Genomic DNA, 23,036 nt, shown 5'->3' on the forward strand with positions numbered 1-23,036 from the left:
ACCTACCATATAACCCAGCAACCTGACTCTTGAGTATGTGCCCAAGAGAAATGAAAACACATGCCCACCCAAAACTTATATACAAATGTTCATTAGCTACAGTTTAATAGGACAAAAGTGGAAATAACCAAAAGTTGATTGGTGAATGAATTGACAGAATGTGGTTTATCCATACAATGCAATACTAAGAAGTCTCTTTTTGCTATTTTTGCTATTGTTTAACTTTTATAATAATTTTCCATTGACAAACATGTTCTATTTCTTTTTCTCAGTGCTTATAAAACATTTATTATTAATCTTTTCAGGGTATATATTTTTCTTCCCAACATCTCAGGAATCCTGTTTTGGTTAGATAACATTATCACATATTAACCATTGTATTTTGGGGAACTACCTCCACCTTTTAGCCTATAATTGCCATCATGCCCTGCTTTTCTTTTCTTTTTATCATGCCCTGCTTTTCTGGCCATTTTTGGGGGAGGGGGGGGCAAATAATAAAGTATAAAATTCACTCTGGTTTGGAAAGTGCTTTTGAACAGCCAGATCCGGCAGTTCCAGCCCCAATCCAAACAAGATAATGAAGGTGGGAGAGAGGTAAGAGAATCTGTAGAAAAGCAAGAAAGTCCATGCAGTGGCCTGGCTTTGCAGTTAAGTCCTATGAGCCAGCAGAATTTGGGACACAGGAGATCACAAGTAGTGGACACTGGCAAAGCCAGGGTCTTTCTTGGGCCTCCAAGAGCTGAGGAGCACAGAGTCAAGATCATTGCCCCGGTTGCTTGGACAGTATCAAGGAAGGACCTCACACACCCCAGGAGCCGATGGTTTTCCAGCTGCAAAGGCAACAAGCCTAAAGTTGTCTCTCAGTCACGGAGGAGTGAGAGTCTCACTGAGATCACGTGTGCCCCTTGGCTGCTCGGGGAGCCTATGAATTCAGCTGCCTCAGTTGCAGGGCGAGGAGCGCTGCCTGTGTGAACCAGGCCAGGCCACAAGCAAAGGACATGGCTGCCTCAGCACAGATCAAGTTGGAGGCCTGGACACTCCTCCCCTGGTGCCACAGCACCCAGCACTAGTCCCCCAAGGCATAGCACCCATCTCAGGTGCAGGAAGGGGGATAAGAATCTGGGCTGAGTCTCTTCAGAGTTTGCCTGGAAATGTCCAGACTGTGCCCAGCTCAGACAGTGAGCACTCAAGAGGGACATGAAGTCCTGTTAAAGATTCCTTTTTTGCTTATCTGAGTATGTGGCCTGTGAAAGTCACACTCATTTCACTGTGTGACAGTTGTCTGTCATCCCCGCAGAGGGCCGACCCAGCATCAAGCATGTGGCAACTATTCAATAAAGCTCCCTCAGTGAGATGTGGGCCAGGCACCACTGCCCGAGGTCTGAATGTTAGAGTCGTAAGACCCGAGATGAATGACTAGGTTGCTTTTTAAGAACATGAAACTGAACCTCTGCAAGTATTTTAATAGGAAAATGATGACAGGAGATGAGGCTGAAGGGATGCCCGGGGCTGAAGCTCTAGAATCAGGAAATGAAACTACTGCCCACCATTGGCTTCAAAATAATCAGGCCCTCTTCCTGGGATCAGTGCCCAGGATGTGCTTTCTGAGGAAGATGAAGAACAGACTCCAGAAGCTGTCTTTGTTCAGAGCAGCATTAAGAGAAAGGTGAAGGCTGCTGGGAAGGCACCATTTTCCCCAAAAGATGTCAAGCACCAGCCCTTGGCTTTAGGGCCACATTGGATTACAACAATTGTAGGATGAACTGTCCAGAGCCCTCTGTGAATTCTGGCTCCAGCAGAGCAACACCAGTTTGGCATCCTGGTAGGTAGGTCAATAAATCACAACTGGCATGGGAGAGGCACAAACCACAGCCAATTGATATGCACACACTTCATTCAGGCCCGAGGCTGTGGCTTCAGGAAGGCCTAGAGACTAGGGTGGGTCTCGGAGGAGGTAAACGTTAGCGCAGGGATGTCCGTGACTGCCACTGGCTGGCTCAGAAAGTGAAAGGACAGGTGACAGTTGCTCCAATCTATAGATAGACTCGGCTGGCCCTTGCCTGAAGGCCTCTCTGCCAGAAGCTCTGAGCCCTCCAGCGTGGTCGGACTAGCTCCTGCTGCTCCTCTAGGTGTTTGCTTCAGTGTTCCGTCCTCTAGGGTCAGATCAGGTCTTCCTGCTATGCGCCCCAGAACTCTGAACAGCATTAACCTCACCTCTCAAATTTTATCTCCTTACCATTGTGCTTAGCACATGTAAATGCTTGATAAATGTTTGTTAAATGACAATGAGGTATATCACATTTCTGACCCTTTTTCTTCAGTAATGGAAAGTGGGAACGTAGCCAGAGCAGGCAATAATCTCCAGGGAGCACTAAATCTATCAGTCATCGATAAAGCTTTGTGTGAGATGCTTAACTGGATGAGTAAATGCGGCGGGCAGAGCTCTGAGACGGCCTCCAATGCCCTTGCCCCCGCTGTCACACTCCTGTGTAATCCCCTCCCCCGGAATACAGGCTGGGCGCAGGGACGGTGGCTCCTGAGCCAGGTGAATGGGATGTAACTTCTGAGATCAGCTTAGAAACGACTGTGACTTACGTCTTGCCCATATACTCTCTTTCTCCCTCCTGTTTGTTCAGTCTAATGAAGCCAGCTGCCATCTTGTGAGCTGCCCTGTGGAGAGGCCCACGTGACAGGGAACTGAGGCAGCCTCCAGCCACCAGCTGGCATTGAGTGGAGGCCCTCAGTCCAGCAGCTGACGAAGAATCCTGCCAACAACCATGTGAGTTGTTGAGCCTTGAGATGCCTGTAGCCTTGTAAGAGACCCTGACCCTCAGCTTGCCCTCACCTGGACTCTAGGCCCAGAGAAGCTGTGAGGTGATAAACATTTGTTCTAAGAAGCCAGTAGGTTTTGGGGTAAGTTGTTGCACAGCAATAGGTAACTCATATGCTCAGGCTGATTTTCTTCTTCATACATTACTGGGGCAGTCCCATCTGAAGGACATTTGATTGAGAAGGAATGGGAGGGAGGCTTTTGGAATATGAGAGACCAAGCCCAGAGGCCCTCGTGAAAGGTCAGAGACCCAGGGAAAGAGGACTATGGATGAGAATAGAGGCAAAGATATATAATCAAAAAACATTTTACCTGCTTGGGGAACGTGCCTCAGTTCCCGAGTAAATGAGCTTGTCCTGATGCTGGACAATAGTAACAGCTTTGTCAATAATCACAGGCCCTGGAGACGATTCTCTGCCACAAATTCCATGACTGGGAAGAGGAGGGAAAGCTGCAGGCTCAGAGATGGAATCCTAGCTCTCTCCACTGCTTTGGGGTGGACACATATGTGGTGTAGCTCAGCGGGAAGGGCATGGCCTACATGTCGGGAGACCTGGGATTTTCTTTGGACTGTACAGCACATGCATTTTAATTTTCCTGAGGTGCAGTCTTCTCATTTATAAACTGAGTGGCATCAAGTAGATGATCTCTGAAGTACTTTTCAGGTTTAAAATTCTATGATTCTGTAACTTTTGCCAAGTTACCTCATCTCGAAAATGTCAAGTCATCATGGCTTTGCTTTGGTCACAATCACGCTGTCAGTGAAGGATGCTCTGAGGGTTCTCAGCATGGCGTGTTCTCTATCTAACCTACCCTTCTCGCGAGTGGAGTCAGTACCAGAGATGCTGCCCATTTAGGCTCATGCAAATGAAGCCTGTGAGGAGGTGCAGGGAGCAGGTGACTGTAACAAGGAAGGGGCTGGCTCAAGACAGACAGAGTTTCAATAGGGTCCTTCCAGTTATATGACCACAGGCTGGAGTGTAGAGAGCACACAGAGCTCGAGCAGCACTCTGGGCATGCTGACAGTCACCGATGATCCTGGTTAGGGTCTGTTCATTCTCTGCCCTCAGTAGGTCTGGGCCAGACAGATACACTCAAAATCAAGCTGGAGCACTACACTGTGAAATTTTACCTTGTCTCAAAAGCACAGATTGGGTTTTACATTCAGCCAGGCAGGACCTCCCTGTGAAGAATGCCAAGCACTCCACCCACCACAAAACCAAATTCTAGAATGGTTTTCTAGAGGAGGAGGCTGGGGGCCACATCACGGCTGGAACCTTGAGCTTATGGGGAACCTGAGAATCACGCAGAAATCAGTAAAGGTGGAAGAACTAGTCAGGTGGCTCCTGGGGATGGGGATAAGCTGTCCAATGAGGGTATAAAACACTCTTGCGCCACTGGTTGGAGCTGCCAGGATGGGTCAATTAGCCTGGGGAAGCTAGGGAAGGTCTACAAAATGCTACTTGGTGTTTGAAGGCTTCCTGATACAAGGACAGTGGGACCTTGTTGTAATACAACCTATAACAAAGGCTTGAATGCGGCACGGGCCAGTCACCAATAACTCAACACAATAAATGCCCTGTAACTCAGGTTCTCTGAATACTGAGGTCCCTTGTAGCTAGAAACAATTCTGCTGGAAATACAGAGCTGGAAAAATGTTACAATCTGAGAAGCTCTTTGGTCGGCTGGCTCTTCACTTCTAAATTGGCAAGGACTCGGAGAACCTGAGAAAACGAGGTATCACATTCTAAGAAAAGGACTCAGAAATTAGGCTTATAATTTCAGAATGTTCATGACCCCAAGAAAATAGCCTCTTTTTTTAGTCCAACACTCGTTTCATATTTGAAGAGGCTGAGGCCTAGTGAGGTCAGGGGGTTCCAAATAAATGAGCAGAAAGGCTAAGACTAGTACCTGGGTCTTCTAATTGCCTCAAACTGCTAGGAGAATCCAAGGCATAGCATAGTGTTAATAGGGTAGAAGGAACATGGATTAGTTTGAGACCTCTCACAACTGAAGCTAACCATGATCTTCAACAGGACAATTAATTTCCAATGAAGGTGAGAAATGTGAGAAAGGAGAGTACAGTGATTATGACTTAGTCTCTTGTCTATGACACAAATCTAATACTGGAGCCAAAGCAGGTACAGAGAATGCCAGAGAGGTGACGTGAGGACACTGTGAGCAGAGACAGGAGCCCACAGGCTGTGGCAGAGAGAGGCGGCTACAAAGGGAGAAAGCCACTGTCTTTAGCCGAATGATTTGCACCATGCTCAGCTGTGTTTAAACATCCCCGGCATGGTGCTTGGCACACAGTAGGGGCTCCATAAATACTATCTCCCTCCCTTCTTTTTCTTCATGGAAGAGGTATGAATTTATTCCTATCTCCTTAGTACACATTACAATCAGGTAATCAAGCCCAGAGTGGTTCGTGGCAAAAAGCCTGATTTGGAGTTATTGCCCTCTGTGGAGCATTGATAACTGTACCCTCTGCGCGCACACACACACACACGCACACGCACACACACGCACACACAGCCCCACCTGAAACTCTGAACTACACTGTTATCACGGTAACAGAGGGAGACACTTCAGTCTCTCTCTCTCTCTCTCTCTCTCTGACTCATGGATACCTGCCAGGTAGCAGATGGCCTTTGTGGACAATTACCTTCATTTTGCTGCAGTGTATTTAAATTAAACAAACTGGCCTCTTTGCTGCCGATTTTCAGAGGCCCCCTCAGAAAAACAACAACAACAAAACACACAAAAAAACAACACTGAGGGAAAGGAGTTGTTAAGTCTGAAATTTAGGTGAGGCAGCTCTGACCGCAGAGAGAAATGGGATGTATAAAGAACGGACTTTGCATGGATTTTTTTTCCTTCAAGAAAAGGTAAACCAGAGCCCACATCCTATTTCCAACTGGTGTTGGTGGCAGCTCCGCTAGGAAAATGCAGCCACCTCATCAAATGTGGAAGTGAGAGGAGAGAGGAGGCCGCGCCGCCCGTCCTGCTGCAGGCTTGGAAAGAACTGCCTCACAGGGCACCAGGGATAGAAGTGAGCAGACAGGAGAGAGTGAGGTGGAGGAGACGAGAAAGACATGCCCCTGGCAGTGAGCAAAGAAGGGGCCGTGCTTCCCTTTGGGATGAGTTCAAAAGAGCTAGAGAACACGCCTGGAGACCTTCCCAGCTCAGCAAAGGTGCTATCTGCAAGCTGATAGGTTTTAAAGGTACATTTTGCTTCTCAACACCAGAGAGAAGAGCTGAACGGTTTTATGATCTTTTTTCTTTCCGCTACAAATACCACGAACGTACACGTGTGTGGGTCTGCTGGAAGGGTAGGATGGCACCACCAAAAAGTCTGCCATGAGGTCCCTCCGCAGAGGGCTGGCACCCATTTGTTCCCACATCACTCCGGGAAACTCAGGCTTACACAGAGCCTGTCCCTCGCTGGGGTGGCCTGTGGGGTCCGCTGCTAGATGGGAAACAGTGACCGGAGCACTGCTGGGGGTTTATGATCACAGGATTGGCAATGGGCAGAAGCAGGTTATGGTTCTCAATCTTCATGATTCTGTCCCTAACCAAGTCAAACTAAATTATGCAGAAGATGAAGCTTCCCTCGAGGCTTCGGGGGGTGGGAGGCAAGTGTCTAGCTATCTTTCTTAGTAGAAGGAGGAACACATACTAAGTTCCAGAGACAAAGAACAACCTACTAAAACTCATCATAAACCCAAAGATCAACAGAAGTTGAAATTTAAACTTTCAGATAGGGAAGCTCATAAATTCTAAGACCAGATTACCCTCTTTCTGTTTGTTTCTCCTAGTTTGTCCAGCTCTACTTGAAAATGGTATTCCATTAGCTCTCATTGCAGGATTTTAAAGTCATTTCTCGGTGAAATGATCGGAGACCCCATTGAGGGGAAAATCCCTATAAAATGAATACCAAACACTCAGATTGCATTCTTAGAAACAAATAGAGAACAGACTGCCAGGAGAGCATGGTCCTTATTCAGACAACTAAATCAGTGATCAGGCAGGCAGCCAGAACCTATCCGTGATATTTTAAAATTCAATGAATCAAATTTAAATGCTACTTACAGAATGTCAAACTTGTATGGTGAGGTATGGCACCCTATTCAACACCACCATTCTTTGCTGAGTCCCTGCTGTATATAACACAGTGGTTAGAGTCCAGGCTTTACAGTTAGTGAGACCTAGTTTGGATGCCAGCTTTGCCATTTACTAGCAGTGTGATCTTGGGTAACTTACTTAACCTTTCCACATCTCAGATTCTTCATATGCAAAATGGGTAATATCTTTACAGGCTGGTGTGGATAAACATGAAATGCTTCACACCGGCTCAATAGAATCCTACCTGCCATTATTCTACTTTGAAAGGTGCTGGGGGGTTACAAAGGGGCAAAGTCTCCACTCCCAGCAGGCTCACAGTCCCCTGGGGTGGTGAGGCATGTGTGCAATTAGCATACAAGGGAGGGTGAAAGCCGTGCCTTAGTGGAGGCCCAAAGGGAAAGCACGGAATGTAACTCTTTACACAGAGTGCAACTCTGACCTTCTGGAACGGGGTAAGGTTTCACAGAAGAGGTGGCATCTGAGAGTATCTTGAGGGGTATAATTTCAATCGGCAGAAAAGGCTTGGGAAGGGCAATCCAGGTGAGGAAAGGGCATACACACACAGGGCGCTAGCCTGGGAGAGGTGGCTGCACGCGAGGGTAAGGAGGGGGGTGGCTAGGATGTAGGAAGCACGAAGAGAGGTGGTAGGAAAGAGGAGTGTGGGCCACCATCATCCAGGGCCTTAAATAGTCACCTAGTTTATTTACTAGGCCAGAGATGGGCAAACTGCAGCCCATGGCCAAATCCAGCTCACCACTGCCTGTTTTTTACAGTCCATGAGCTAAGAATGGTTTTCACATTTTGAAACGGTTACATTTTAAGTGGTTATATAAGTACCTACATAATATTTCTGATTTGGTTTACCAAGCCTAAAATATTCATTGTCTAAGCCTTTAATAAAATGCTTGTTGAGCCCTGCTGGGGGCTGCGGCACAGGGAGCTAGGGAGCTAGGGAGCTAGGGAGCTAGGGAAGGTTCCTGAAGAGACCACGGCATGGCCAGTGCCATGTGTGTCTAGGAACCTGGCTCTGGGGCAACGTGAAGGAGGACTAAGCAGCCAGAGACAGGACCCATGTGGAGGCTCTTCCGACAGACCAGGGGACAGATGATGGAGGCTGGAATGAAGAAAGGTGGTACGAATGGGAAGGAGAGACACAAGCAAGCTTTCAGAGAAAAAAAGCAAGCGCACAGAGGAGCAGAAGCCTGGAGAGGGTGCGCGGACAGAGGAGTGATTTTTGGGGAACACGCCTGGAAAGCATCCACCATCCAGTCCGTATCTAAGCCTCAGCCTCAGGGATTCTGAGAATGCCTTGGGGCTCAGGCTGGTGTCCTGGAGCAAGGCTCTCTGGGCTCAGGGCAGTGCTTCTTAACTGGGGATAATTTCATCTGCTAGGACCTGCTGGGCAGGCAGGGGCTACCACTAGAATTTAGTAGGTGGAGGTCAAGGATGCTGCTGAACACCCTACAATGCATAGGTCAACCTCCCAATGGCCCCCCCTAAAGAGTTATCTGGCCCACAATTCCATGGTGCTAAGGATGAGGAACCTGGCTGAGGGTGAGACAGTCTTCTTCTCCCAGGTGGTGGGCTGCTGTGGAAGGAAGGGCAGGTCACCCAGAGCCTCAGGTTAGCTTGGGACCTTCAAGGGGCCCAAGAATAAACTCTCACATCTTCTGCACATTTGGAAGATGTCCCAGGGCGGTGGCAGCTATAGGCCTCAGAGTCTGCTAGACTCTCTCTTGGTTTTCTGAGGTCTGAGTTGGTTAACTACAGGAGCTGAAATTTGAAATGTGAAAACAATGAATAGATAGTGAATGATATGTATATTTAAATTAACAAACACACATAATAATAAAAGTACTGAAGGATTTATAAAAAAAAAAATAGATAAAAGTACTGAAGGATTTATAGTTAGCCAGCTCGTACAGCAGTGGTGAGTTGGCACGAAACCTTATTAAAGGTACCATATTAGCTGCAGTTAACTGTCTCTCTGCGTTGCCTCCGATTTTATAAAACACACTTCTTCTTTTCTTCTCTTTCTCTCTCTTCCTCCTTCCACCTCCCTCCCTCCTCCCTTCTCCCCACCCCACCACCTTTCTTTTAAAGCACAGGGCATTTGTACTCCAGTGCCAAATGACAGTGATTCCACTTGCCAGATTATGATTGGCAGCAAATGGAGAAGAGTGCAAAAGTCTACTGTACCCTTTATAACATGCTTCTTTTAGCTGAAACTAAGCAGACGTTCATTTCAGTTAAGGACTCTGAGCCGGAAAGCTCCCTACCTTGGCATTATGGTTAATATGGGAACATCAGAACCAGCCTGAGATCAGCTAGACAACCCCAGAGACTGGTACAGCATCAGGATTTGATGAAATGCCTACGGATGCTCTCAAAGTGAAGAGTCATAGATCCAATCCCAAGCTGAGAGAGGATGCTGGGGTGAGGTCTAACAGAAAGAGAGCACTAGGGATTCCTCTCCTTCTGTGGAAGCCCAAGAATCCCAGAGGTAAGCTGAAGGAGAGGCCTTCATGGGAGCAGCTGATGTTTTCTTAGGATGCTTTCTATTGTCTGGAAAAGTGGGAGGTAGAAGGTTGGCATGAGGCAACACTGAGGGAGGAGCTGGTTATTGAAAGAAAGCCTAGACAATGAAGGGGAGGCAGAGGGTTTCAAAGTCACAAAAGGAGACACCAGTCTAATGAATCCAGTTGGTTTTCGGTAGACCCTTCTTGGTTTATAGTCTTTCCGCAATATACCGACTGGTATCGGGGATGGAAGGATCAAAGGGCTGAAGTTTACAGATGAGGAAACATGTCTGTAAAGACAACGCACACCTTCAGATATTAAAGAAGTGAGGTTTTGTCAAGAAGGTTCTAGGAGTCAGAAGAGCAATCCACTCACAGATAATTCAGTAAGGCAGATAGAAGATTTAGTTCCTTCTCCTTCATTGGTTGAAACCAAAGGGGGATGGGGGTTGGACAAAACAAAGCCTATTTTTCAGAGCTGTCAATACTCTACTACTCTACTGAAAATTTTCTTTCCAGGGCTGCTGATAACTTACTGATTGTCAAATCCAAGGATTTCCTTATTTTATTGTCTTACTAACTTTCTCCCTCTTGAAACTTTCTGAGCTTTCGCAAGAACCCACAATCCTACCCCTCCCACCTCCTCTTTCTTCCTTTTCTCTACTATGGTTTTTCCCTAAGGCTCATGTTTATGGTTTCAACCCTAATTTTATGTTGAAGACTTCCAAATCTACAATGCTAGCCATGTACTTCCACTGAAATTCCAGTTGCATATCCCCAAATATATAGCAGACCAGAGAAAAAGCTTGACTGCCTGCCTAATCTTTGGAATTCGCCATGTTCAAAATCAGGTCAAAGTCCCTTTCTTGCCCCAGATCATCTCCCCTTTTCACTTCTTCAGTGTACCCATCATTTTCCCAGGTCCTCAGGCTCAGAACCTAGAAAAGTCATCTTTTACTTATTCTTTTCTGTTGATGTTTTGCTGAGACTCAGACTGGAGTATTCTAGGTGAGACGGTGTGTCCCAGGGATTTAACAGTCTTCCAGCAGAAGGACAATTTCTCTAGCTTGGTGTGTAGAGAATTTTCCTGGAGACCTTGGAGGATAGTTTTCACATGTTGTATGCATTCTGGCCAAGAGAGGAAAAGACAGAAATATAGTACAGAAGGGAAATAAAAAAGCAGGAAATCTCTCAGTCTGTCATTGATGAGGGGGATGAAAAATCCTGGGGATGCTGCAAAGACTCAAAGTGATTTCTCCCCTATATCCTCAGACTGTAAACTCCTGGCAGGTGTTCAAGGAGTTTTGGGGAGTGAAATACAAATACTTATTTTTAATATTGTAATGATATTTCCTCTTCTTGGGAAAAAACTGAATAAAAATTAAACAACAACGTACCAGATTCCCATAGTGAGTACAGGAGCCAAGACTGATGAATGAGCCCACTTGGCAGACTCTCACAAGGCCATCTCTGTGCAGTCAGCACATCAGATAGTCTAGACAGACTAGGACTGGGACCCAGGCTAAAGGTTTGTGGCAAAGTCATATACTACACCACACTGATCTTTATTTACCAAAAGACATCTGTGGAGTTTGCAAACTTAGGGGGACAGCAGTGGTACCTACGGCTCAGGATATCACTGACCTGGCTTGTGTTTCTGTATTTAAGGTATCATGCCAACAATGAAATAATGTTCGTACTATTTGTGGTATTTGTGTAGGATTTCTCTTGTTAGCCTCCAAAAGGCCAAGTTCACTGCCTTGAACAAATATAGTAAGACACTGCTGAATAAATAAATGAATGGCAATTCTTTGCCTTCAGGTAGAAGTAGACTCAGGCTTCTATTTCAGAGTATGGTGGGGTCCAAGAGTCCAGAAGACTTAGAGGCATGTGAATCTGAATCACTTCCCAGTGAGATTGTGTCCAAAGGTTAAGTGAGGCAAGAGGGGAAATGGTCCATGAGCACATCCGGGGGTTGACCAATAATCTCTTTAATGGACAAAGGAGTTTTTATTTGTTGTTGTGTAGAGTTTTTTTTTTTTTAAAGTACTTTCTCTTAAACTTACAAAGTTAATATTCATGAGGTTTGTTAGAGTCCTCATGGATCAAACCATAGCTAACTAAATATTGAGTGGTCTTCCTCTGAGGCATATTTGGGGGAGCCAGATCAGAGACGTAGGCTTCTAAGGAGCCAGCCCACACCGTTCTTTCTTTAGTGCAGTTGTAGTGGGTTATCCGTCTGATTCTGGAAATCAGAAAGGGCATGGGGCAAGATCCCACTTGATATCCCAACTTACTGAAGTAAAAAGAAAGGTTCCAAGTATGACAATTCTCTCTTAGTGGAATCCCCAAGATTCCTCTAATTACATAATTTTCAGAGTCCCACCTACAGTTCTCTGGACCATTACCATACTACTAATTTGGATCAGGGCCACCTCCATGGGAGCCCCCTATCCTTATATGTTACTATCTAAAGTTAGAGTCCTTAAGCCTGATGTTGATCTACATATAAAAGGTAATGACTTCTAATAGGAGAATTCAGAGAAATGTTCAAGGAAACATCTTTCATGAAAAAACTTTACCCCTTGCCTTGGATAGCTCATTTTATTTGGTGTTAGCAATCCAGCAGTAAAATTTTATGGTAAATGGAGTCCCTGGGGAAAATGGAACACTGAGATGTAACTAGAATGAATTCATACATCTGAAATCTCTCCACACTAGGACCGGAGGAGCCTACAGCTCAAGGGCACGAATGGTAGTAAACACCATGACCAGCATTACTCATTACTCAGGCAGTCTGTTGTTACCTCAGTGAGCTCCTTTGTAACATGCTGGTGAATCCCATAGCCAGGCTGCAGGCACTGGGTTTCTACAAAGCAAAGCTCAGAATATTTCCAAGTGATACAAATAACTATAGATATCCCCCATCTTATAGATTATCTGTATTAAAAAAAAGAGGATGATTTTATTCTACATAATCAGTATCTGTTCTTTAGACAGAAAAAAAATAGAGTTAATAACTAATATATTAGCTTGGTGTTCCTAGTCTTTTGGCAACCCTGAGATTCCTTTTTCTGATACCTTTTTATTAAGGGCTTTTCTGAGCCATGATTTAGTCTCCTGAATGTGTAGACCTATTATACAGTAGTACCTTGAGCAAAGTGACTGCTATAGGTAGTCGAAGCAGTTATGTCCCTTATAATTAATAAACTTATGAATTCACACTGCCCATTTTTACTCAAAATCTTGTCGATCTGGTTAATACTGGTTTTCATTCAGCAACTATTTATTGAGTATCTGCTGTGTGGCAGGCACCAGGCTAGTGACTGGGGATGGAGTAGTAAGAAAGGCAAAGTCCTTTAATTACAGTCTGATGATTATCGTGGGCCTGATTAACCCTGACTCAACTGATACAATCTAATTCCTGAGCCTGTTAAACTGTAGGGTATATTGTGGGTTGAAGAGTCACTCAGTGTAGTCTTATCTGAAATAGCCAGGCAGTTCTGCCCTTAATTATAACCCTTGGATCTGAGAAAAGAGAAGGGAAGGAGGGAGGGAGGGAAAGAGGAAAGACACAAGAATTATCAGCTGAGGTACTGATGTCATTCACAGTAGTGGGGAAGTGGCTGAGGCTGAAGGCAGGCCCATAGCACGAGAGTGGCTAAGCCACAGTCATTACCCATTCCTCTCAGATCCCCCCAAAGCCAGAATAATCCCTAAAGAGGAAAGAAGCAAGAAGGCAGACTACATGAAAAGTTCTCTATAATGGATTTATAGAGCCAATTTGGAGAAGCCTGTCTAGTAAATCCTTCATTGTACAAGTCTCTCACGATTATTTTATTACCCATATAGGGTAATACATTTTGATAGGGAAAAAATTAAACTATACCAGTCAGAACCCAGGAAGGAAGAAAGTTACAACTTAGCTCTGTGCTAAATACTTTTGTGCCTCACTCAGTAATGAGAGAGACTAAAACAGAGGCGCTAGTTCTAAAGCTTTATATGTCTAGGTGTTAAAAATGTTGTTCAATTATATAAAGCCATTCAGTTCAAATTTGAGCCTCAGAGCTGAGCCTTGGGTGGGTCCAGTTTAAACCTGTGATGTAAACAGAGGATATTTAAACCTATATCCACAGAACAGAATGTCTTACCTACACCGTTGTGGAGAAAGATGAGGAAAAAAAACAGTTTGTACCAATTCATGCCATGGGTGGTCCTATAAGAGTGTGAGGACAAGGTCATGAACACAGGACCATGGCCATGGAGAATGCCCAAGACATACAAACAAGCAGTTCATTAGGGGCAAGCTTCAGTGGTCCAGGTCTAGCTTATTTTGCCAACTTCAAGGGGATGATGATCTCACACAGAAGCACAGTCACTGAAGTGAGCATGTTATTTAATCCCTTATCTGCTCAAGTCAGCTTTTTAAATATTTTTATTTTTTTAAGTAATTTCTACCCCCAACATGGGGCTCGAACTCATGGGGCTCAAACCCTGAGATCAAGAGTCACATGCTCTACTGACTGAGCCAGCCGGATGCCCCAAGGTCAGTTTTAAATTGACCTGAGAAACAAAATACCAGAAGTGGCAATTTCTGGTTCTTGGATTACATGGCAATCCATAATATTTTTAAAAAATGAAATGTCTATTGGAAGCTCTACTGCTACCATTAAAAAATAGATCCTCATAATGTCTGCCCTCTTCTGAGAGAGAGTTCTCAGGTAAGGTGCAAGGTATTTCACTCTGAGCTGGCACATTCAGAGAGGGATCAGGAGATGCTAGTCTGCGCAGACTGCTGGAATAAGTTCCCAGCAAGTGGTTTTAGCTGTGACATGCATCTTTGGGGTGTAGGGGAGGGAAGAGAAGAAGGGGAACACTGGTTGTCAGCAGCAACAGGTGAGGTGATGCCCTAGGTCGGCAGGAAGGAGATGAGGCTATCAGGGAAAGGGGGGAGCAGGGAGAAGGAAGGAAAGATGTTCTCTTTCCTTCTCTAATCACAAGCTCACCCATCCTCCTACTCATGGTAGGCATTACCAGCATCTGCTTCTCTGCGGCTTCCAAGCAAACTGGAGGATAACTTCCATGTCCCCCGGAAGTCAAGGGTGGTCATGTAACTTGCTTTGGCCAATGAAATGCAGTGGAAGTGATGTGTGTCAGTTCCTGGAAGAAGCATTTAATGACTGGGCTTGACTTTCCATCCTCATCTTCTCCTGCTTTTGCCCATGTGAATGTACCTACTGAGGACACGCCATAAGTTCAAAGCAATAAACTATGTATTAATGAGGAAAAAACCAAAACCAAACAAACTTTTGTTACAGTAAAGCCACTGAGATTTCTGGGTTGTTCGCGTATCTTAATCCCATAATCTATCTTTGTTCCCTCTTTCTTTTTTTTTTTTAAAAGATTTTATTTATTTATTTGACGGAGAGAGACTCAGAGAGAGAGGGAACACAAGCAGGGGGAGTGGGAGAGGGAGAAGCAGGCTTCCCGCCAAGTAGGGAACCCAATGTGGGGCTCGATCCCAGGACCCTGAGATCATGACCTGAGCCGAAGGCAGAAGACGCTTAACAACTGAGCCACCCAGGTGCCCCTGTTCCCTCTTTCTGACGGTCTGTTTCTCCCTTGCTCCTTTCTTGCCTCATCCCCTCATTTGATCTCTTCCTTCCTTTCTTCTCCCCTTTATTATTTCATTGTCCTAACTGAAAATAAAAAATATAATGTAGATTCCTATTCTTAATTTAAAACATGGATCAGTTTGTTTTTTGAAAAAGAAATCAGTAAATTTTTTGAATTAAACATTTCATATTTCTCGCTTTTAAAATTAAAGCCCCGAGGTGAATTAAAAATCAGGTTTAGCTTGTGTAAAAAAACGTATGCTTTGGAAACCTTACAATGTTATATACACATATGGGGTACTATTGTGGATAGGCCCTCAATTGATTTTCTTGTGTGGGTTAAGGGCTATCCGGAAAAATAGAAACAAACATAAAACTTCCCTAAACACCATGCAACAGCCATTTTAGCTAAAAAACCAGAGCTCCATAACCACTTAGTTTTCATTGATAACTTTGTTACAAAGGCTACTGGAGCTGGAGCATCCAGAAGCCTGATCAAGACTAAAGGACATTTCAAGTCATCACAAAAACTACACATTTTCATGCACAATCATTCATGACATAGCATTTAGACCTGAGGTCACCCCACAACCCCAAAAGCTGTTTCGAGCAATTAAAGTCACTATAGACATGAAGCACCAGAGAATGCAAAAGCAGGAAAATGCAATCGTGGCCTGGCTAATCATGCATATTTAACTAAACACAACAGATGTGTACTTAAAAAAAAAAAATTCAACAAGCTCTGGTTTCAAGTAAGAACATGCTCTACTAGGTAAACATGACGTGGACTTTCAGGCCATTTTACACCACCACGGAGAGAGTTGGTGAGGGTTTTACACATAACCAACTCTGCAGAGATGAACTTGCACAGAGAGGGGAGGACAACGTATATAACAGTTACATGAGTTCGAAAAGAAGACCATGCAAAAGGAGCGAGAATCCCCAAGTTCACTTACTGCCTGCTTTTGCTCTTCCTCCTAGAGATGTTGCAGATGAAGAAAAGGCAGAGGGAAAAAGGAGAGAGATTAATGCCCATCACCACAAACATCTGGAAGAAATGATAGAAGAATCTGGCAAGCCAGGCCAGGCCCCCAGGTTCAGAGACCAAAGGCCCTGACTGCCATCAGAGCACCATCAGCTGGACAGAGTGAACGGCAGGCCTCTTCCCCACCCGGTTCATTCAGTGCTAGCTTCTAGAGCTGGGAAACCATCTAATCCAACTTCCTCATTTACAGACTGAAAAGGCCTAGAGAGCCTGACTTGCCCGAGGTCACCCAGCTGTTTAGGGTAAACTCAAAGACAGCTCCACGAAGCCTCAAAAGCCCAATAATCAATCTCGCCATCCCCCATATTCATGTGTGTTAGCTATATTTCTCTAGACCAGCAGTCCTCAAAGCAGCAGCCGCACCGGGGAACTTGTCAGAGATGCAAGTTTGGGGCACCAGCCAAGACCACCTGAATTCAAACTCAGGGTGGGTGGGGCACAGCCACGCATGTCAGAGCCTGGCAGCGGATTCTGATGCCTGTTAGATTGAGAGACACTGCTCTAAAAACTTCCCCCAAACTAGCAATTTCACCTGACCACAGATTCCCTTATTTAGTCCCCTCCTCTCCACTTGCTTTTGGGCTGCTTTGTGGGTTTTTTTTTCCCCAAGGACGCACATGCATCCCCATTCCTCCAATAAATTGGAAACTGCTCCAGGGCCCTGAGAGGCTTTTGAAAAAGAACTCTTGACCTCAGTTTTTCACTAACTCAACACAGGTTCCTTTAGTACTTATGCATAAAGCACTGGAAACATGAAGCTAAGGCCTAGCCTCTGTCTTCCAGAGCCTTCCAGTGACCGTGGGCAGCGTGGGTACTCGCCAGCTCTCAGCTATCAGCATGCACCACTAGGAAGACGAAATAAACACTTCTGAGTTTCTCTCTCCCTCAGTCCTTCCCTCTGTCTTTTCACGGGTCTTTTTGCTTCTTCTTTCTGTGCCTCATCATGGGTAACTGTGGTCAGGGAGCCTTTGCTCTTTGCCTCAAGTGGGCAAATCTAAAAGCGGTTGCAATGGTTCTATTTAAATCGGATCCATCCGTGCAGGCCGTCTTCATTGAACATGTGTGTGGGAAGTCTTAGGGATGGACGAGAGCTTCTGCTTTCACAGAGTCTGCAGATCTGGGGGCCATGGCGAGAATGACTTCGGAAAGTCCCACCAATTACAAAAAGGAAAGAGGAGGTAAAAAATCTGGAAAAAAATAATTTTGTTCCTGCAAGGGAGAGACATGGACTAGGAATTAAATGGGCACCAAGAACTCTCTTAAGGAGACTCCAAGTCAGCACAAGAAGATGTTCTTCATAATCAAACCCAGCTGCTACATGCCTGACCATACGTATACTCACAGGAGCCCAAGCAAAGAGGGGCCCTGAGCATGAGCTGAGTTAGCCTTACAAAGTTAGCACCTTTTAGCTTGTGTATCTGGCATGTACGGCTCTGATTAGAAGGGATTCTAACTCTGCAATTGGGAGGATATCTCCCTTCCTGGCCAGGCTTCCCTCTAAGGCAGAACACTCTTCTTCCATTCACTAGCCAAGGCAGAGAGCCAAAGGAAGAGTTATTAAACAATTTAAAATGTGTTTTTATTCCTGGCACTAAGTGTTGACATGGACACTGAAATGGTGGGGGAGGGAGGAGGCAATCCTGACAGGCTGAAATGGCAGCTGAGGTCAGAAGACCAGGATGAAAGTTCTCAGAACTGTTTCTAAGACACCTCCCTATTTTCACTGTTTTTTCTGGGTTTAGTACTGGAGGTAACATTGCTTTGGCTCAACAGAATAAGGAAATTTCAGAAGGCAATGTTTCATGTTTGCACATCTGGTGACTGCTATTAATAGTTTGTTCAAAGACATGACATCATTATAATCTGCAGTAACCATGTGTCAGGTTAGGACGGGAGGGGTGGACAGGGCAGCGTTTTCCGGAGTCAGAGGCCTTCACTGTACACTGGGATTAAAAAGGGGCGGGCTTTGACAAAGTGTTACTCGGGATGGTGTTACAGTATTTAAACTCACTGGAAGTTACTCAGATAAAGCCTTGAAGGCTCTGTCAACACAGTAAACAGGTCAGGTATAAGGTCTTGGAACCTTTTTGTTATCGTCAGCTGTGGTCAGTAAACACTGACTGATGGCAACTGGCCTAGGAGCCAAGCTGATTTAAAGGAAGTCATAATACTTTAACTAAAAAGTGCAAATCTAGAAGTGCTTATGTCACCTAAAAACATGTGAGACTCTTCCACATCACGTGGGGGATGTCTGGCTAGGTGGCCACAGTCCTGCCATAAACATTGTAGTTATTTATATGAAAATTTATATTCTAAACCTCGTTCACAAATAAGGTTGAAATCCAAAACTACAGAATTCACCTGGTGACTATGTTTCAAAAGCAATATTAGAAAAATGGAAAATGAGGCAGAAAAATACCGGGGACATGATTTAGAAAGTGAAACACCAACATACAACCACTTCCAGATGAAATAAGTTTGAGACAGAGGTTACCTATACACATTAATCAGGGGAAAAATGTAAGGAAAAGATACACTCTGACCACGGGTACCTGGGTGTCAGTCTACATTATGTTATTAAGAAAACAAACAGACAAAAAAACTATTAAGAAGGTCCCTGATACTCCTTGGTGACGGGGACTAAATCTTACTCATCGCCAAATAGCTAAATGTGATATTCAGGAACCAATATTTTCTTGTTAAATAAATGTATGATTACTTTTCACCCTGCCTTATTCCCAAAAAAGGACTTAAGATTATTGTTGAATGAATTAATAAGCAATGGTGACACTTCATATGTATGCTTCCTTAAATTATCATTTTTCAGATAAACAGACAATGTACATTATATTTCACTGAAGCAGTAGAAAGAACTTGCTGTGAAATGGAAATTTACTGTGTGGCATATTTTAATTTATGAGTATCCCAGACCATGTGGTTTGATTGTCCATTTGACTAAGTGCTTACAGCTGTTTTATGAGAGCATTAAATGCTAGCAGACTGAACATCAATGAAGGCAGGACAGTCCTTTGAAATTAAAACTAGGATTCTAAAGTGTACTTTTATTATGGGTTGGTGAATATTTTTTTTAACAGTAGGAAAACATCTTTGAAATTTTCATGGAAGTCAATGATTCCTATGGATGACCTTTTAGGAGTGCGTGTAATATACAAATTAGGATTGTGCTATCATCCTTATAGGTAGCTGGACACTAGAGGCATGAGATTTTCAACTGTAAGTTCTAATCAATGGATAAAAAGACAACATTCCTGGTCTGTGTTGCAAATTCCTCCTCCCAGTATGAATGGCCTCAGCCTATCAGATGAGTAAACTCTAAGACATTTAAGAAGCTGGCAGGGGATTCTACAAACTGGGGCACCAGGATCCTGCTTACTTTACTATAAGACAATAGCTAGAAATACAAAGAAACTCAGGGGTTGGTATCAGAGTTCTAGGCATCAGCCCATTCTACTTAGCCCCTGAACACCAGCACTGGAAGTGAACTACAAAGTTAAGTAATATACATGGGGCTCTGAACCAGGAACTCTTAAGAAACATGAGGGTCACCCAGCTGACGAGAAAGCACACCGCGGTACTTTGGGGAAATATATTCTGACCTCCCTTCAGTTTGCATAAACCTTTTGCCTTTTACAAAAATTACCCTAGGGTACCTTCCCACCTATGTTTGGGGAATGTCTGAGAGCATCTTACTAAAAAAGGAGTTTGACCCAGGCAAGGGGTGGGTGGATCCATTTATCTCCTGACAGGGGACTACCCCACATGGCAGGGCTTTCAAAGCCCCACACGGCTCCAGATGTTACAACAGCCAAATGCATTTAAGTATATCTCTGCTGTCTTGAGTGGGTGATGGGGCTGGAGTAGCTGGATTCTTGACAACTGTTAGAGGGATGTGGGCCAGGTTTTATGCATAAGATTTTCTTTAAACACTCAGATGGCTGAGCGTCTGCCTTCGGCTCAGGTCATGATCTCAGGGTCCTGGGATCGAACCCTGCATCGGGCTCCCTGCTTGGAGGGGAGCCTGCTTCTCCCTCTCCCTCTGCTGTTCTCCCTGCTTGTGCTCTCTCGCTCTCTCTGTCAAATAAATAAATAAAATCTTAAAAAAAAAATAAAGATTTTCTTTAAACAAGACCCACTTAGACATGAAATATTTCTCAGGAGAAATTCTGTTAAAAGGGTTAATGTAGAAACATGTCCCTGCAAAACCACCCAAATACCCGGGACCAAAGCTCAAGACTAAAAGAAGTGATTGTCTTGAGCAAGTCCCAAGTCAGTTTAAAACACAAACACTGCATTTACCCAAGCTGCTAATACCTCTAGCTTCATTATGAAGGGACCCGTCTGGAATAGAGAAGTAGAAAGAAGTCTCCAAGTGGATGTTTTCTTGAGCCACCACTCCTAGTCTAGACCCTTGTCACTCACTTCAGGCTAGATGATTATATTTGTCTCCATTTCTCCTTTAGTTTCTCCCCTCTCTAATCTGCTCTACACATTTTCCCAAACCATTATTTCCAAAAACTTCAATGACTCCCCTACCACAGGATTCAATCCACTCCCCTCAGGGCTTTTGAGGTAATCCACACTGTGTGATCTCCACTCTGGCTGCTAACTCTGTCCCACCACAAAATACGGTGGTTTACAGCACAGACACAGAGAACCAAGGAATTAGCAGCAGGAACAAATGTGCTCTGGTATTGCTGCTCCGTATCTGGGTAAATATTCCTGTTGAATGCCAGTAAAACTGTCTAGGTGAGGACGTTTAAATGCCAAGAGTGACTCTCTCTCCTCTGGGGCACAGGGCTTGTAATAAATTCAAAAAAAAAAAAAAAAAAGATAGTGAGACCTGAATCATCCCAAAGTTATTTAAGCTCCAATATAACAAACCTAGAGCTAATATGCTATTTTTTTCCTCCTAATAAAGTTATTCATTAGAATTAGTCTGATTAGCTTGGTTTGCTGCTGTAATACTTACTAAAATAGTTAATAATTGTTACGTATTTAGGTGGACTATTTGAAAACTTGTCTTAATAGAAACTTTAAATCGTTGAGAAATTTTCATTTACATATAGTTAATATCCTCTTTACAAACCTTTATATTTATTCATATAAGCAACTACTCAAGGACAGAACTCTAGTTCCAGTTACTCATTTTTTATCATCCAGCTTCACGCTAGTTTCGAGGAATTTCTGGAGTCAAGCTAACTTTATGGGCAGCGGCATTTCATCCTTTAGCTGAGTCCTGTCCTGACACCACAGGGGAGGCAGTGGAGCCGGTGGTGAAGGCGAAGGAGGACAGCTGAGTGGAGGGTGGGGAGGCGGGGCGGCGGGGAGCGGGGCGGCAGGGAGCGGGGAGGCGCCAGGGCTCTCTCACCTTCAGCAGCTTCATCAGCCCTTCCAGCTGAACCATCAGCTCACGCCTGCTCTCCTGCAGTGCCGACATTCTCTGCTCCAGCTCATCTTTCCTCTGCCTGTCCGAGGGGAAAAGCCCATCAGCAAGAAAACTCTGAAGATAAAGGGATCTTCAAAGAAGGGTCCAAGTGTAGGTGAAACTGATTTTAGACCCGAATTCTGCTACTTACCAGGGTCTGATAAGCTGAGCAAGTCATTTAACCTCTACTAGTTATGTTAGAAAGTGGGCATAATATTTGTTTTGCTCTCTTTCCTTTACTGTTGTGAGAATAGTATGTAAAAATGCTTTGGAAAACACACAGTATAGATATGGCAATATAGAGAAAAAGTATTATTAATATTATTAATAAAGCAATTTAAAAAATTCCTCAGGAAGTCAAAAACCTCATTTAGAAAGATACATAAAACTAGTCCACATTTAAATTGGTAGTGAGAAAATGTATGAAAACTGCTCAGGGAGAATAGGGTTCCGTTGCTATTACTTCCAGCACCAGACACCAGCCTCAAGAGCGTGACTGACATTAGGGTGACTCTGTGTCTAAGAGAATTCACTTTTTCCTGAGGACAGATTTCATGTCAATTCTAGCTCAGTATGTCCAAAACCAAACTTAAGACTGTGGTCCACAAATAGTTCTCTTTCCTGATTTCTCCCAGTTGTCATGGCTGAAAACTTCAGTCCTCTTTAATACTTTTCTGCTTATATCCTATTCTCCATCACCCAATTCACATGATTCTTTCCTAGAACTTTACGTGTCTTTCTCTCCCCACGTCTCTCACTTTATCCAGGCACACCTTACCTCACATGTGCAATGGTCTCCCATCCTGATTAATCCTGATTTCACCTGGTATGCTGAGGTGGAATAGAAATCAGGAGACTTAGGGCCATCATTTACTAAATACTACAAACTTGGCCAAGTCACTTACCCTGTAAGAGCCTCAATTTTCTCTTTGCTAAAATGGGACTAACTACAAACAGCAATGGCAATGTTTTGAGGATCAAATAAGATACTAGGTATGAAAGTGTTCTATGAACTTTACAATGCTGCTCAAAGACTGTTCATCATCTTATGTAATAATCTTAGTAGAATTTCTAGCATCACTAACTCTTGCCTTGCATGATCCATGCCTCAGCTGTCCACTCTAGTAGCCACTAGCCACATGTGACTACTGAACACTTGAAACATGGGTATTCTGAATTGAGATGCACTGGATTTCAAAACCTTACTGTGAAAAAAAAAAAAGAAAGTAAAATATCTCAATATTTTTTAATGTTGATTATATGTTGAAATGGTAATATTTTGGGTAAATCAGGTTAAGTAAAAGATAGTGTTAAAATTAATGGCACCTATTTCCTTTTAGTTTTTCATTGTGGTTGTTAGAAAAGTTTTAATTACATATGTGGCTCACATTATATTTCTATCAGAGAATGCTGCTCCAGACCCCACCAACATTCCTATCCCTAGTGCCTCACCTTC

The 23,036-nt window shown here is 44.1% G+C and overlaps 1 protein-coding gene across 4 annotated transcripts in view; it reads right to left on the bottom strand.

The window, feature by feature from the left end:
* The window catches only part of DTNB (dystrobrevin beta), a 232,044-nt gene that overhangs the window by 13,000 nt on the left and 196,008 nt on the right, over window positions 1–23,036 (bottom strand). For 3 of the 4 annotated variants that reach the window (XM_021697733.1, XM_021697735.2, XM_021697732.2), the window contains one exon: window positions 21,524–21,620. In XM_021697733.1, coding sequence (XP_021553408.1) covers window positions 21,524–21,620 — 97 coding nt within the window. Of the gene's footprint in view, window positions 1–16,045; window positions 16,067–21,523; window positions 21,621–23,036 lie in introns of all 4 variants that reach the window. The other variant, XM_044918861.1, reaches the window with a different exon arrangement.

The sequence above is a fragment of the Neomonachus schauinslandi genome, chromosome 10 (assembly GCF_002201575.2).
Source record: "Neomonachus schauinslandi chromosome 10, ASM220157v2, whole genome shotgun sequence".
Classification (NCBI taxonomy): Eukaryota; Metazoa; Chordata; class Mammalia; order Carnivora; family Phocidae; genus Neomonachus; species Neomonachus schauinslandi.